Genomic DNA, 16,296 nt, shown 5'->3' on the forward strand with positions numbered 1-16,296 from the left:
CATTGTTGTAAGACATTTATATCAATCCTTTTTTATGTTTCTGGCTTTTTTCATTAATTTTACTTCATTCTGGGTGTGAATCTTTTTGGTTAATATAGCTTTCTAGTCAGGTCATTTGTTTACCATTATTCACGTAAACCCTGTTTAATGTTCAGGCATTCATTTGAGACTGAATTGCAACCTTATACAATTTATGGTATAAAATATCTACCACTTATTTATACTTCAAAAGTTTTTTGTCAGTGAAAAGGGAAAGTGAGGATTTGGAGTCGTACTCTATGTTCAGCCTATTTGTATTGTCCATTTAATCTTTTTTTGCTTCAAATGTACTATGAATTGGCTCACATTTACCATTGTCAGTCTTGCATAGTTTTTATTCCAATAAATTGATCTGACTGTCATAGCTTTGGGATCCTTGAGCAATTTACTATTTTAATAAATTCAAAAACATCGACTCTCTCTAGTTTTATTACATAGTTGCTTACCTCGCTGAGCTGTATTTAATTATATCTCATTCTTGGAGGGCATTCAAACTCCTCCTCTCAGCTCTCCAATGTAAGACTCATTGCCAGTGACGGACACAGTAGTAAAATTGACTGTTCTGAACTGAAAGGAAAAATAAACACATTATGCTTTACTTATGGGACATGGGCTTTTAACTATTGTTCTACCAGTCAGACTACGAAAGATTTAGATCTTACCATGATAGAAATGTATTAGGGCTTCCCTGAAAGCTCACTTGGTAAAGAATCCACCAGCAATGCAGGAGACCTGGATTTGATCTCGGGGCTGGGAAGATCCCCTGGAGAAGGGAAAGGCTACCCACTCAAGTATTCTGGCCTGGAGAATTCCATGGTACAGTCCATGGGGTCACAAAGAGTCAGACTGGACTGAGCGACTTTCACTTTCACACTTTCATGATAGGAATGTAAAACAAACTTTCGTTTAGGAAGGAAATTTTATGCTTACAGGAATTTACTCATTATAGTTGTTATTTAGATCAAGTTTTTAAAATATTAGCAATTGAAAAAAGTTGTGGTTTTACTCCTTTGTCCCACTGGTATTTACATCTAATAGCATGATGATTACTTTCTGTCAACAATTAAGTTTTCTTATACCATTTTCTAAATATATAAATTGTCCGATTCTGAGACAGAAATTCAGAAGACCAAGGAGACTAACCTAGAAATTAAGTTTAGGTAGAGAAAGGTCACGGTTACTTTCTTCCAGGTATTTCAGACTCTTCCAGTGGTATGGTACTTGAGTTGATCCATTCTAATTTGTGGTATTTCCTTGTTTATTCTTTGCTCGGTGCTCCTATGTTGATGAACTTATTTTTCTATGTACTGGGAAATTCTTAGCTCAGATTCTAAAGATGTTCTGATAATATTGATATCCTGGTAACACTTAACCTAAGAGGTAAATTTTTGTGATTCAGAGTTGTTTGGTCAGAGTACTGTCTCTAGGTACTTTTCTTTGCAAGTGGTAAGCTTTTAATAATTGTGTACCAAATGAAATATCTGCAGGACTATTACAAGATCTATCTTGCATATAGAATTTGAGCAGATAAAGAAACTAGGAGTGGTTTTTGCATTCAGAAAGCACTTATGATATGCTGGGACCTGAGATGCAAAGGCAATGAAGAGGTCACCCCTATTTTTGGTAAGCCAAACTGGCAAGTACATGGGCTCTTCAGAGTTAAATTGCTTTGCTTTAGTCCCAACTCCAGTATGTACTACTCTGTTATTAATACCTTGGGCAAATTATTTGGCCTTTATGAACTTCAGTTTTATCATTTGAAACATGATAATCATGATTTCTATAAAGTGCTAAGGAGAGCATTTGTAGTCACTGTTCAGTAGATGTTAGCCGTTACTATTAGAGGAGTCATGGATCATATGCTCAAGCTGAATTGGAATAAAGCTAGAGTGAATATCAAACAGAAAGAAGATTGCCTAGTTGAGGCAATCTCTTGACCTTATTTGACTCTCAAAGGTTAAAGTTCAAGACCCTAAGCCACTTATTTAGTTATAACATTATGAAATAATATGAACCACAGAAGAAAAAAAATTACACTGTGTTTAGATTTCTTTGATATTGCTGTATTTCTTCAGATTCTTATAAGAAAAAGAAATGATTAGCTTTTCAGCACGTCCATCAGTGAACTGCTTTCTACTGTATTACTGAAATAATAAGTAATATTGTGAGTAGACATGTCAAATAATTTAGGAAGATGGAATTAACTGATGTTCAAAAACACCATAGTACATTATGTATGTTTTTTGTAAAATAAATCACTAAAAAAAACTCTTTCACTGTTAAAATTCTTTAAGAATTCTTTTATGCTTCTGTTTGTATGTACCATCCTAGCATATTCACTCTTTGTTTTATAAAATTTCACATTTTGCTAAATCACTATGCAGTACACCTGAAACTCACACAGGTATACTAAATCAAGTGCACATCAATACAAGTTTTAATTCATGTTTTATCTTTTCACTTCTAACTTAACACGTAGTGTTACCACTGTTTTATAAATGGCAAATACCTTTGTACACATAAAATTACTTCCATTTTTTCATAGGACACTCTTGTGCAAAGATATTTCAGCAATTATCTAAGGGAGTTTATAAAATATGGTCTAGGAATTCACTTTATATTTCAGGTCTAGTTTATAAAACATAAGTCAGAAAAGTTAAAGAAAACCAGATACCACTTTGGATATTTACCTCTTACTTCCATATGATGAATATGCCTTGAATTTTTTTTTCACTGGTGTCTTAATTTTTCAATGTTAATTTATAACTATCTCTTATATACTGTTAAAGTATGAGCTCTCTCATATTTTTTAAAAAGAGACTAGTTATAAACATAATTATATCTCTCATCTGGAAACCAAAACGAATAATAACAAAGCCCTCTATAGTTCTCAATTTATAAGTGGATAGCACTACTCATGATTTTCATTATAGGACTCTGAAAGATTATGCTGCTTTCTGCATAACTTGTACAGTGTTGCCCACATGGATATTTTTTGTGGAATCCAGAGTAAAATTTTTCTACTCTGTTCTTTATATGATTGACTCCAGGGAGATGCTGAGTTTTGTCTCTCCTGCTTTTTTCTTATATGTTTAGTCCAATTATAGGAAGAAGACTTAACATGATAACTCTTTATCCTATTATACATAGCCTGGAATCTTGTGTTGTTTTCATTTCTCCCAGTATAGAAAGGAGGAGTAAACTGAGATCTGAACTTCCATCCTCATTCTGCCACTAACTTTGTAATTCCCTCCATGCCTTACCTCTACCATCTGTAAAATAAAGTGGTTTACCTAAATGAACTCAACAAGACTCTTCTGACTCTTAAAAAACAATCCCATGGTTCCTTTAAAAATTGTAGTGAAGAGTAGATAACATAAAATATACCTTCTTATCAAAATGAAGGTATACTGTATACAGGTTTTCGTCTTGCAAGGCTGAATTTCTGTACCCACTGAGCAAGTCCCCATTTCTCCCTTCTCCCAGCTCTTGATAAGCACATTCAACTTTCTTTTTCTAAGACTGGCTAGTTTAGATACCTCATACGATAGAACCACGTGATATTTGTCCTTCTGTGACTGGCTTGTTTCACATAGCATAATGTCCTCAAGATTTATCCATATTATAGTATATGACAGGATTTCCTTGTGTATGTATATTCCACATTTTCTTTATCTATCCATCCATTGATAGTATTTAGGTTATTTCCATCTCTTGGCTATTGTGAGTAATGCTGCAGTGAACATTTTGTTGCTAAGTTGCTTCAGTCGTGTCGACTCTGTGTGACCCCATAGACGGCAGCCCACCAGTCCCCGCCATCCCTGGGATTCTCCAGGCGAGAACACTGGAGTGGGTTGCCGTTTCCTTCTCCAATGCATGAAAGTGAAAAGTGAAAGTGAAGTCGCTCAGTCGTGTCTGACTCTTAGCGACACTGTGAACTGCAGCTCACCAGGCTCCTCCATCCATGGGATTTTCCAGGCAAGAGTACTGGAGTGGGGTGCCATCGCCTTCTCCAGTGAACATGGAGGTGCTTAATATCTCTTTGAGATCTTGATTTTGGTTCCTTTGAAATATTTGATTTGAAACATTTTTAATTGCCCATGTGTATTTTATTATAGAAACCAACAGTGCCAGATGAAACAAGTCAAACAATTAAAGTTTCTTGACATTCCATAAAATATTACAGAAAATCTTGTGTTTCAATCAAAAGACTATTGTTGTAGAATAAGTAGCTAATAGCAACTGAGCAGTTAATTTGTGTGTGTGTGTGTGTGAGTGAATAAATTTTAAAAGAGACTACTGCCTGTACTGGTATTCTCAGAAATGGGATTGCATATATTAGTTTTTAATTTTTTGAGGAACCTCCATATTGTTTTTCATAGTGACTGCCCTATTTTACTTTTTACCAACATTGCTCAAAGGTTGCAGTTTTTCTTCATCCTTGCCAACAGCTATTATTTTCTAGTTTATTGATAATGGCCATTCTAACAGGTGTCAGGTGATATCTCATCATGGTTTTGATTTGCATTTCCCTGGTTATTAGTGATATTAAGCATCTTTTCATGTATCTGTGGCCATTTGTATTTCTTCTTTGGAAAATGTCTGTTCAAGTCCTTTGTTCATTTTTTAATTGAGTTATTTGTTTATTTTTTGCTATTGATGTTTAAATAGTTCATCCGTATTGATTCTGTTTTTATGGCAGAATAATGTTCTATCATATGGGTATACTACATTTTATTTATCCCTTCATCAGTTGATGGATGTTTGCATTGTTTCCACTGTTTGGCTATTGTGAATTATACTGCTGTGAAGGTTCACATGTAAGTTTTTGTATGAGTATATGTTTTAATTTCTCTTGGGTAAATACCTATAAGTATAGTTACTAAATCACATGGTAATTCTATTTAGCTAATTGAGAAACGGACAGGCTGTTTTCCTAAGGGGCTGCACCATTTAACTTTCCCACTGGCAGTGTATGAAGGTCCTGATTTCTCCACATCCTTGTCAGTATTTGCTATGATCTGTCTTTACAAGTCATCCTGTTGGGTATGGGGTGGCATATTACTTGGTTTTGATTTGCATTTAAGTCATGGTTAATGCTGGTTGAGTATTTTTTCCTGTCTTTATTGGTCATTTGTCTTCTTTGGAGAAATATCTATTCAGATCTGTTACTCTTTTAAAATTGGATTATTTGTCCTTTATTATGGAGGATTCTTGATATATTTATATTATGGATCTGTAAGTCCCTCATTAGATGTATGATTTGCAGATATTTTCTTCCATTCCATGGGTTCTTTTTATTTTCATTTTCTTTATAGTGTCTTAAAAAAATCTTTTTTTTTGTTGTTGGCGTATAGCTGCTTTACAATGTTGAGCTAGTTACTGCTATATTACAAAGTGAATCAGCTATATGTATACATACACATCTCCTCTTTTTTGGATTTCCTTCCCATTTAGGTCACCACAAGGTGCTGAATGGAATCCCTGTGCTTATACAATAGATTCTCATTAATTATCTATTTTATACATAATAGTGTGTATATGTCAATCCCAGTCTCTCAATTCATCCCCCCTCCTCTCTTATTGCCCCTCCACACCACCCCCCCGCCACTATCCATATGTCCATTCTCTCTGTGTCTCTGTTTCTGCTTTCCAAATAAGCTCACTGTAACATTTTCCAGATTCCACATATAAGTGATATTATGTGATATTTGATTTTCTCTTTCTGACTTAGACAGTCACTAGGTCCATGTATATGTTTGTGAATTCCACAATTTCATTCCTTTTATAGTGTCTTTTGAAGGACAAATATTTTTAATTTGATGAAATATATTTTATTTTGTTGCTCATGCTTTTGGTGTCATATCTAAGAAGACTTTGCCTAACTCAAAGTCAGAAAGATCTACTCCTATATTTTCTTTAAGAGTTTTACAGTTTTTGTTCTTACATTTTAGTCTAAACTCTATTTTGAGTTAATTTTTGCTCAAAGATTATTAATGTAGTATGAGGAAGGAGTCCAAATTAATTCTTTTGTAGATGGAAATATAGTTTTCAAAATCTGACACCAGTTTTCAAAGACTTCTTTCTCCATCATGTTTTCTTGGCCTGTCTAAAATCAATTAAGATAAATGACAAGTTTTATTTTTAGATACTGAGTTCCATTTCATTGATCTATATTTACATTCTTATTCCAGTACCACAGTATTTTGATTGCTGTAACTTTGTAGGACATTTTGTATTTGAGAAAGTTGACTGTTCAAACTTCATTCCTTTTCCAGATTGTTTTGGTTCTTCAGGATTGCTTATTTTCATATGAATTTTAAGATTAGTTTCTCAATTTTGGCAAAGAGGCTAGCTGGAATTTTGATAGGGTTTATATTGAATCTGTAGATGTACTTGGGAAATATTGCCATCTTAATAATAAAAGGCATCCAATCAATAAATGATTTGCTTTTCTTATTTTATTGTGATATGCATAGGGATTGAAATATAAACTTGCAAGGAATTTTTTGTGTATTAATTCCCATAAAGTACAATTGATTTTAATTATTTTGTTTTGGAATAACATCACTGAATATTTCATTAGGTTGCTCATTAGAATTGTAAGCTTCTTCTTTTTTTTTTTAAAGAATTTGTAAGCTTCTTTAGGGCAGGATAGATCATAACTATTTTTTATTACAAAGAATTAATGTTGTGATTTTTGCACCAAAAACCTAGGGTATTTAAACACGTATAAATAGATAGAACAAGAGCTCACAGGTAATTTAAAAATAAATAGGATATTAGTGATACTGTGAATTTATTATTAACAACAAATGGCTAACTGGCATTTTCTGTCTTTTAATTCATATATATTCATAGTATTCCTTTGGAGAAAAATGAAATAATGATTGTTTTATAGATTGATTTCTTTTAAAAGACATAATTTGTATGTTCTTTAAATTCATTTTAGGTACCGAATCTGATTCCAGTTTTGATGTTCAAATTAGGAAGACCACTGGCACCTGTGTTATACAATGATATCTTGTATACTTTACCTACACTTGGAGTTCACAAGGTTTGTATTATTAACCGGTTTACTTGGGAGCAGAAAGAAAGTGAGGCATGAAGAATACATTGAATTTTGTTTCTTACCATGTGAAATTTTGACCCTTTAATTTTGGCTGCAATCCCTACTTCCTTTGTTGGGCCAAAAATATTTGTTAAAATATTTGAGAATTAGTTTCTAAAATCATCTTTTCATTATGTTTTCCCACTGGCTATATCGTCTGACATAGGATCTTTATACGCCCAGAATTGCTAACTAGCTCCTCCCGAAGGTATCTCTGACCTCTGAGAAAATAGGTAATACTGTAATAAGCTTCCATTTCAGTCTTTATTTTATAAGAGGTTTTTACGTTTTTTTGTTACCATTGGGATTTTATCCATATTTGCATTTATGAAACCAAAGTTTCTTCAATGTTTTGTAGGTGTGCATAGGACAGATTCTACGAGTAATTCAACTTCTTGGAACCACTCCACAACTAAAAGCTGTCACTTTGCGCTTGTTGACATCTTTGTGGGAAAAACAGGTAAGCTCAGATACACACTTGTGTGGATATTAAGCATGTCCCTTTCACTGAAAAAAACAAATGTTGTCATTATGCATGACAGTGCTTTGATATAGTGATATTAGTGAGTGGCATAAATGATTACATTGAGAAATTTTAATTTAGTGTTGTACTTTTGATCTATGAAGCTGTCAGTTGTGATTGACTCTCAGAGAGAAATTGAGAATAGAAAATCATCTTGTTTCCTTAATTTTGAAATCTGTTTTTCCATTTTTGCGAAAAAGTAATAGAAATTTAAGTGATTAGAGCCTTTGTAATTAAAGTGAGATTTTGCCACTTTTTTCCTAGTTTTATGAAATGAACAGTACATAGATCCGCAAGAAAATCTCTAGCAATCATAACAGCATTCTTCTTTGCTGATTAGAAGAAATACATTATAATTTGCAATGCAAATATAAGATTTAGAGGTGAAAATGTTTCATAGAAGGAGATAATGATTATTCAACCCAAGTTGTAAAATTACCTTTTTTGTGAAACTGCCTTCTTAGGATCGTGTCTATCCTGAACTGCAGCGTTTCATGGCCATGTCCGATGTGCCCTCTCTGTCTGTGGGCAAGGAAGTCCAATGGGAGAAACTAATTGCTAAAGCAGCATCAATCAGAGATATATGTAAGCAAAGGTAAGACACGCTTGACCCTTGGGAATGTATATCATGATACATATTTTTGCATTTATACATATATATATAAATGCATGATATATTTTTGCATTTATTTTGCATGATATATATATTTGTATTTAATCTTTTTATTGCAAGCAAGACACTCGGAAAGATAGGCAGAGGATATTTGGGTAAGAATAAATGAATATTAAGCACAAGTGTCTGATTATAAAATTTAGTAACATCAGACAATTACTTTGAGTAGCAGGCATGTCTTTTCAGGTCTAGTCTTATATCTAGGTTTAGCAGATATTTATATCCTTTTCTGGATAATAATTTAATGTTGTAATAAAACATAAGATATTATGTTTTGTATTTTTCTATATATCAATTCCTAAAACCTAAGCAGTGGGTTATAGGTCAAATTGTTCTTTCTTATAGTCTCCTTATGTGATGCTTGTTTTTTCTTTTTGATCTATGAATAATAAATGCTGGAGAGGATATGGAGAAAAGGGAATTCTCTTCCACTATGGCTGGATATGTAAATTGACACAGCCACTGTGGAGAACAGTATAGAGATTCCTTAAAAACCTATGCTTGACTTTTATAAGATGTAAATAGAGATGGCCTTATTTGTGATTCATTGAATGGAATTAATTGTTGGGAAATATTACAGGGAAGGAAATGATCTTGAATTCTTGTATATGCTCTGGGGTTTAAAAAGACTTGAGGATAGTAGGGAGATGCTGCTGCTCTTCTAGGTTATGGATAAATAGCTAGGCAGGAGTTCCTAAGATTGAAATAACACTAAGCAGAGCTCCACCTCACCAGATTTCTATTTTCTTGAGTTAGGTCAAAATCTTTAATGAGGAAATATATTTAACGCATTTGAAATAGGTTGTAATCTTACAGTTTCATGTTGATTGAACCACTGCACTGTAGAATTCTTAGAGCATCATCCTCACTTTTGTCAATGATGACACTGCGAATGGTACTTCCTGAAGCTTTACAATGAATGAGTTGGCCTGGATGCTGATAATGCAGATGATTCATGTGTTAGGTAAAATCTCAGATTAGACTGTATTTAAGCCTTAGCAGTTTTGCCTGTTTTCTAAGCTCCAACCTTTTGGCAACACGAAAAAATCACTTGGTCTAAAAGTTATACACATGTATCCCAAGACCTCAGAGTTTAGATTCTCTTGAGGTATTGGCATGGAAAAAATTAAGAGATGAAAGCTGACGTTTTAATTTTACATACTTAAAGCTGAGGCTCAGGAGAGGTTAAATATCAGACCAGATCAGAGTCTGTGAAAAACTTACTTAGTGCACCTGTCGGTTACCACCTCAAGATCCTATCAAAATTTTCCATTTTTGCTAATTGATTTCCATTGGTGGATTTCACGGAATTCAACCAGGCAGTTTTTTAATTTACATTTTGTTAAGTAGAGAGAAATATATCACTGAGGGGTTATAAGGAATGCAGACCTGAGCGTTTCTTTATGAAGTTAAAAGCACTCTAGAGAGAGCACAATGTATGTGCAATAGAGGAATGAGAGGAAGAAGAGTCAGTGAATCTGGCACAGTTCCTGACATGAGATAAGTGCTCAGTTATAGTTCATATTATTATTATTAACTTTATCATCATACACTGTCACCATCATGATAGGCATAACCTTCTAAGTTTGTAACACTACTATGATCAGTCATCTTCTGATCTCATAACCCTGGCTTTACTGCTGATCTCAATAAGGTAAGTCATTTCTTTTCACTGCTACTATAGACTTGAGTTTTTATTGATTCAGACAATAGGGTTTTTTCCGTCACATTCTTTTTTTTTTTGGCTCTGCCACGCAGCATGTGGGACACTCGTTCCCCAGCAGGGATCAAACTCATGCCCCTGCAGTGAAAACACAGAATACAGACTATAGGTTTTGTGATTCAGGGAGAATAAAATTTATTAATAAGTGTCTTCTTTTTGGGGTAATAATATGAAAAATTAGCCTGAAGTTACAGCAGAAATGATGAAGTTGCAAATCTTTGAAAAAACAAAAAGCATATGGTTTTATTTGTTGCTGCTGCTGCTGTTTCTAAGTCACTTCAGTCATGTCTGACTCTGTGCAACCCCATAGACGGCAGCCCACCAGGCTCCCTCATCTGTTGAGGGTCCGTGTTTAACAAGCATGAGGGTAAAGAAAAGCATTAATGTTTTTTATTCGGGCAAAAGACCTTGGAGTAGTAATATAGCTCTTTGACTTTAATCTTGTGTCTAAATGTCATTTCTCATAGGCCATATCAGCATGGTGCAGATATGTTGGCAGCTATTTCCCAGGTGTTGAATGAGTGCACTAAGCCTGACCAAGCTACTCCAGCAGCCTTGGTGTTACAAGGTCTTCATGCACTCTGCCAAGCTGAGGTGGGCTTTTTTGAATTGTTTTAAAATTGTTTTGTATAATTTGGAAGACAATAATTTACAAGGCATTGTGCTTGAAAGGATGTAAGACAAATTCTAATAACTGAAAGTCAGATGTTTATATCCAGAGATCTTTCTTTGTTCAGTAGAGTGAAGCAAGATTGTCTACAAATTCTCTGTAAAGGGGAGTCTTGAAACATGTAGACGTTCTCTAGAGGCTAAAGAAAACCATGCTTTAGGTTCTTCTTCATTGTTATTTATTCTTGATAATATAAAATGAAGAATAATGCTTATAGAAGAAATCTTGAGTATATTTGCTTCTTGGTTCTGTGATTAGAGAGCTTTAGAAGCAGAGGAGGCGAGGAAATTGACATGGTATCTCAGTTTTATAGATAGCAAAAACTTTTGTTGGCTTGAAGATTGGCAAAAGATTCTTCCTTTCCTGGTGATCATATTGGGTAGGATGGATTAATGTTAGAACTGAGCCTCTAAATCATTTTCTTAACTTTAGACTGCTTCCAAAAGTACAGCACAGCAAAGGGAATCTTTAATGTTTTGGAGAAATGTAGTAATTACATCAAAGGTCATTCACTGACCATACTAAATTTTTTTAATATTTTTATGCAGTCTTGTAAGTAGCTTTATTATTATTTTTTTAATGGAAGTTAATTTATAATATATTAGTTTCAGGTGTACAGCATAGTAATTCAATACTTGTATAGATTATATTCCCTTTAAGTTATTAAAAAAATAATGGCTAAATTTCCCTGTGCTATACAATAATATTCTTGTTGCTTATTTATTTTATGTGTAGTATTTTGTATCTCTTAATCCGATCCCCTTACCTTCCCTCATCCCCTCTCCTTCTCCCCACTGAGAATCACTTATTTGTTCTCTGTATCTGCGAGTCTGTTTCTAATTTGTTACATACATTTGTTTGCTTTATCTTTTAATTTCCACATATAAGTGTTAACATAGTGTATTTATCTTTCTGTGTCTGACTTATTTTACTAGCCATAACAATCTCTAAATTCATACACATTGTTGCAGATTACAGAATTTCATTCTCTTTTATGGCTGAGTAATAGCCGACTGTGGTTCAGATCATGAACTCCTTATTGCCAAATTTAGACTTAAATTGAAGAAAGTAGGGAAAACCGCTAGACCATTCAGTTCAGTTCAGTTCAGTCGCTCAGTCGTGTCTGACTCTTTGCGACCCCATGAACTGCCAGCACACCAGACCTCCTTGTCCATCACCAACTCCCGGAGCCTACCCAAACCCATGTCCATTGAGTCGGTGATGCCATCCAACCATCTCATCCTCTGTCGTCCGTTCTCCTCCCGCCTTCAATCTTTCCCAGCATCAGGGTCTTTTCAAATGAGTCAGCTCTTTGCATCAGGTGGCCATTCAAGTATGACCTAAATCTAATCCCTAAATATTATACAGTGGAAGTGAGAAATAGATTTAAGGGACTAGATCTGATAGAATGCCTGATGAACTATGGACGGAGGTTTATGACATTGTACAGGAGACAGGGAGCAAGACCATCCCCAAGAAAAAGAAATGCAAAAAAGCAAAATGGCTGTCTGAGGAGGCCTTACAAATAGCTGTGAAAAGAAGAGAAGCCAAAAGCAAAGGAGAAAAGGAAAGATATACCCATTTGAATGCCAAGTTCCAAAGAATAGCGAGGAGAGATAAGAAAGCCTTCCTCAGCAATCAGTGCAACGAAATAGAGGAAAACAATAGAATGGGAAAGACTAGAGATCTCATTAAGAAAATTAGTGATACCAAGGGAACATTTCATGCAAAGATGGGCTGAGTAAAGGGCAGAAATGGTAAGGACCTAACAGAAGATATTAAAAAGAGGTGGCAAGAATACACAGAAGAACTGTACAAAAAAGATCTTCATGACCCAGATAATTACAATGGTGTGATCACTCACCTAGAGCCAGACATCCTGAAATGTGAAGTCAAGTGGGCCTTAGGAAACATCACTACAAACAAAGCTAGTGGAGGTGATGGAATTCCAGTTGAGCTATTTCAAATCCTAAAGATAATGCTGTGAAAGTGCTGCACTCAATATGCCAGCAAATTTGGAAAACTCAGCAGTGGCCACAGGAGTGGAAAAGGTCCGTTTTCATTCCAATCCCTAAGAAAGGCAGTGCCAAAGAATGCTCAAACTACTGCACAATTGCACTCATCTCACACGCTAGTCAAGTAATGCTCAAAGTTCTCCAAGCCAGGCTTCAGCAATACGTGAACTTTGAACTTCCAGATGTTCAAGCTAGATTTAGAAAAGGCAGAGGAACCAGAGATCATATTGCCAACATCCGTTGGATCATCGAAAAAGCAAAGGAGTTCCAGAAAAAACATCTATTTCTGCTTTATTGACTATGCCAAAGCCTTTGACTGTGTAGATCACAATAAACTGTGGAAAATTCTTCAAGAGATGGGAATCCCAGACCAGCTGACCTGCCTCCTGAGAAAAATCCATATGCAAGTCAGGAAGCAACAGTTAGAACTGGACATGGAACAACAGACTGGTTCCAAATAGGAAAAGGAGTACGTCAAGGCTGTATTGTCACCCTGCTTATTTAACTTATATGCAGAGTACATCATGAGAAATGCTGGGCTGGATAAAGCACAAGCTGGAATCAAGATTGCCAGGAGAAATATCAATAGCCGCAGATATGCAGATGACACCAGCCTTGTGGCAGAAAGTAAAGAACTAAAAATCCTCTTGATGAACGTGAAAGAGGCGAGTGAAAAAGTTGGCTTAAAGCTCAACATTCAGAAAACTAAGATCATGGCATCTGGTCCCATCACTTCATGGGAAATAGATGGGGAAACAGTGGAAACAGTGTCAGACTTTATTTTTCTGGGCTCCAAAATCACTGCAGATGGTGACTGCAGCTATGAAATTAAAAGACGCTTACTCCTTGGAAGGAAAGTTATGACCAACCTAGACAGCATATTAAAAAACAGAGACATTACTTTGGCAACAAAGATCCGTCTAGTCAAGGCTATGGTTTTTCCAGTAGTTGTGTATGGATGTAAGAGTTGGACTATAAAGAAAGCTGAGCGCAGAAGAATTGATGCTTTTGAACTGTGGTGTTGGAGAAGACTCTTGAGAGTCCCTTGGACTGCAAGGAGGTCCAACCACTCCATCCTAAAGGAAATCAGTCCTGAGTGTTCATTGGAAGGACTGATGTTGAAGCTGAAACTCCAGTACTTTGGCCACCTGATGGGAAGAGCTGACTCATTTGAAAAAAACGCTGATGCTGGGAAAGATTGAGGGCAGGAGGAAAAGGGGAAGACAGAGGGTAAGATGGTTGGATGGCATCGCCAATTCAAAGGACTTGAGTTTGAGTAAACTCCAGGAGTTGGTGATAGACAGGGAGGCCTGGCGTGCTGCAGTCCATGGAGTCGCAAAGAGTCAGACACAACTGAGAGACTGAACTGAACTGAATATTCCATTATGTATATTTGGAATACACACACACACACAGACAAACACACACAGACACACACACACCACATCTTTTTACATTCATCTGTTAATTTAGAGCAAAGTCTTTTAGTTTTCACCATCTTACAATTGAGTGTGATGTAGGTTTGTAATAACTGACCTTTATTATGTTATGATGTATTTCTTTTACACCAACTTTGAGATTTTTCTATCATGAATTGATTTTCTATCATGAATGGATATTTAATTTTGTGAAATACTTTTTCTGCATAATAGAGATGATTGGAGAAGGAAATGGCAACCCACTGCAGTCTTCTTGCCTGGAAAATTCCATGGATAGAGGTGCCTGGTGGGCTCCAGTCCATGGGGTCGCAAAGAGTTGGACACGACTGAGCGACTATCACTCATAGAGATGATCATGTGGTTTTTATTTTTTTCTTAGTGTGGTGTTCCACATTAATTTGCCAACATTAAATTATCCTTGCATTCCTGGAATTAATCCTACTTGATCATGGTATATGATTATTTTTATATATCATTTGATGAAGTTGCTAATAATTTTTTAAGGGTTTTTGTGTCTATATTCATCAAAGTTATTGGCCTGAAACTTTGTTTTTTGTAGTGTCTTTATCTGGCTTTGGTATAAGGATAATGTTAGTCTTGTAGAATAAATTTGTGAGTGTTCATTCTCTTCAGTTTTTTTGAATAGTTTGAGAAGGATAGGTATTAGCGCTTCTTTATGTTTTGGGTAATATTCTCCTGTGAAGCCCTCTGATCCTGGACTTTCTTTGCTGGGAATTTTTTTTTTATTATAAATTCCTTTTCACTAGTAGTGATTAATTTGTTCAGATTGTCTGTTTCTTCCTGATTCAGTCTTAACAGTTTGCATGTTTCTAGATATTTGTTCATTTCTTCTAGATTGTTCAATTTGTTGACATATAACTGTTGTAGTATTGTCTTATGATTTTTTGTAACTCTGTGGTATCAATTGTTATTTCTCTTCTTCAATTCTTTTTTTTTTTAGTCCTCTCTCATTTCCTTTTGATGAACTTGGCTATAGTGTATGAATTTTGCTTATCTTTTCAAAAAATCAGCTCTTGGTTTCATTTATCTTTTTGTTTTTGTTTTTATGCCACCAATTTATTTATTTCCTCTCTGTTCTTTATTCTTACCTTCCTCCTGGTGACTTTGGGCCTTTTTTGTTCTTCTTTTTCTAATTCATTTAGATGGTCGGTTGGGTTGTTTATTTGAGATTTTTTTTGTTTTCTGAGGAAGGGCTGTGTCACTGTAAACTTCCATCTTAGAACTGCTTTTGCTGCATCTCATAGATTTTGGGAAACTGTATTTCCATTTTCAGCTATCTCAGGGTATTTTCACATTTCCTATTTGATTTGTTCATTGACCCTTTGTTGTTTGGTAGCATATTGTTTAGTCTCCAGGTATTTGTTATTTTCTGTTTTCTTTCTATAATTGATTTCAAGTTTCATACTATTGTGATCAGAAAAAAAGTTTTGACGTAATTTATATCCTCTTAAACTTGTGATTTGTGGCCTAGAATTTGGTCTCTTCTGGAACATGTTCCATGTGTACTTGAAAAGAATGTGCATATTTCTGCTCTGGGATGGAACATCTTGGAGATGTCTATTTAAGGCCACCTGGTTTATTGTGTCGTTTAAAACTGTAGTTGCTTTATTGATTTTCTTGTCTAGAAGATGTGTATATACATCCATTGATGTATATGGAGTGTAAAAGTTTCCTATTATTATCATTTTATTGTTGATTTCTCCCTATATGTCTGTTAATATTTGCTTTACATATTTAGCATTAGTCACTCAGTCATGTCCATTCTTTACGACCTCGTGAATTGTTGCCTGCCAGGCTCCCCCGTCCATGGGATTTTCTAGGCAAGAATACTGGAGTGAGTTGGCATTTCCTTCTCCAGGGGGAATTCACAAACCAGGGATCGAACCTGGATTTCCCGCATGGCAGGCAGACCCTTTACCATATGAGCCACTAGGGAAGCCCCTTATGTATTGTATTGGGTACATATATATTAAGGAGTATAACATCTTCTTCTTGTACTTATGCCTTTATCATTATATAAGGCCCTTCTTTGTCTTCTGTTAAAAGCTTTGTTTTAAAATTCTATTTTGTCTGAAATGAGTA

The 16,296-nt window shown here is 35.1% G+C and overlaps 1 protein-coding gene across 3 annotated transcripts in view; it reads left to right on the forward strand.

The window, feature by feature from the left end:
- The window catches only part of FOCAD (focadhesin), a 295,859-nt gene that overhangs the window by 126,696 nt on the left and 152,867 nt on the right, over window positions 1–16,296 (forward strand). For all 3 annotated transcript variants that reach the window (XM_010857081.1, XM_010857080.1, XM_010857079.1), the window contains 4 exons: window positions 6,992–7,096; window positions 7,509–7,610; window positions 8,138–8,268; window positions 10,537–10,663. In XM_010857081.1, coding sequence (XP_010855383.1) covers window positions 6,992–7,096; window positions 7,509–7,610; window positions 8,138–8,268; window positions 10,537–10,663 — 465 coding nt within the window. The remainder of the gene's footprint in view (window positions 1–6,991; window positions 7,097–7,508; window positions 7,611–8,137; window positions 8,269–10,536; window positions 10,664–16,296) is intronic.

The sequence above is a fragment of the Bison bison genome, unplaced genomic scaffold, assembly GCF_000754665.1.
Source record: "Bison bison bison isolate TAMUID 2011002044 unplaced genomic scaffold, Bison_UMD1.0 scf7180017864376, whole genome shotgun sequence".
Taxonomy (NCBI): Eukaryota; Metazoa; Chordata; class Mammalia; order Artiodactyla; family Bovidae; genus Bison; species Bison bison.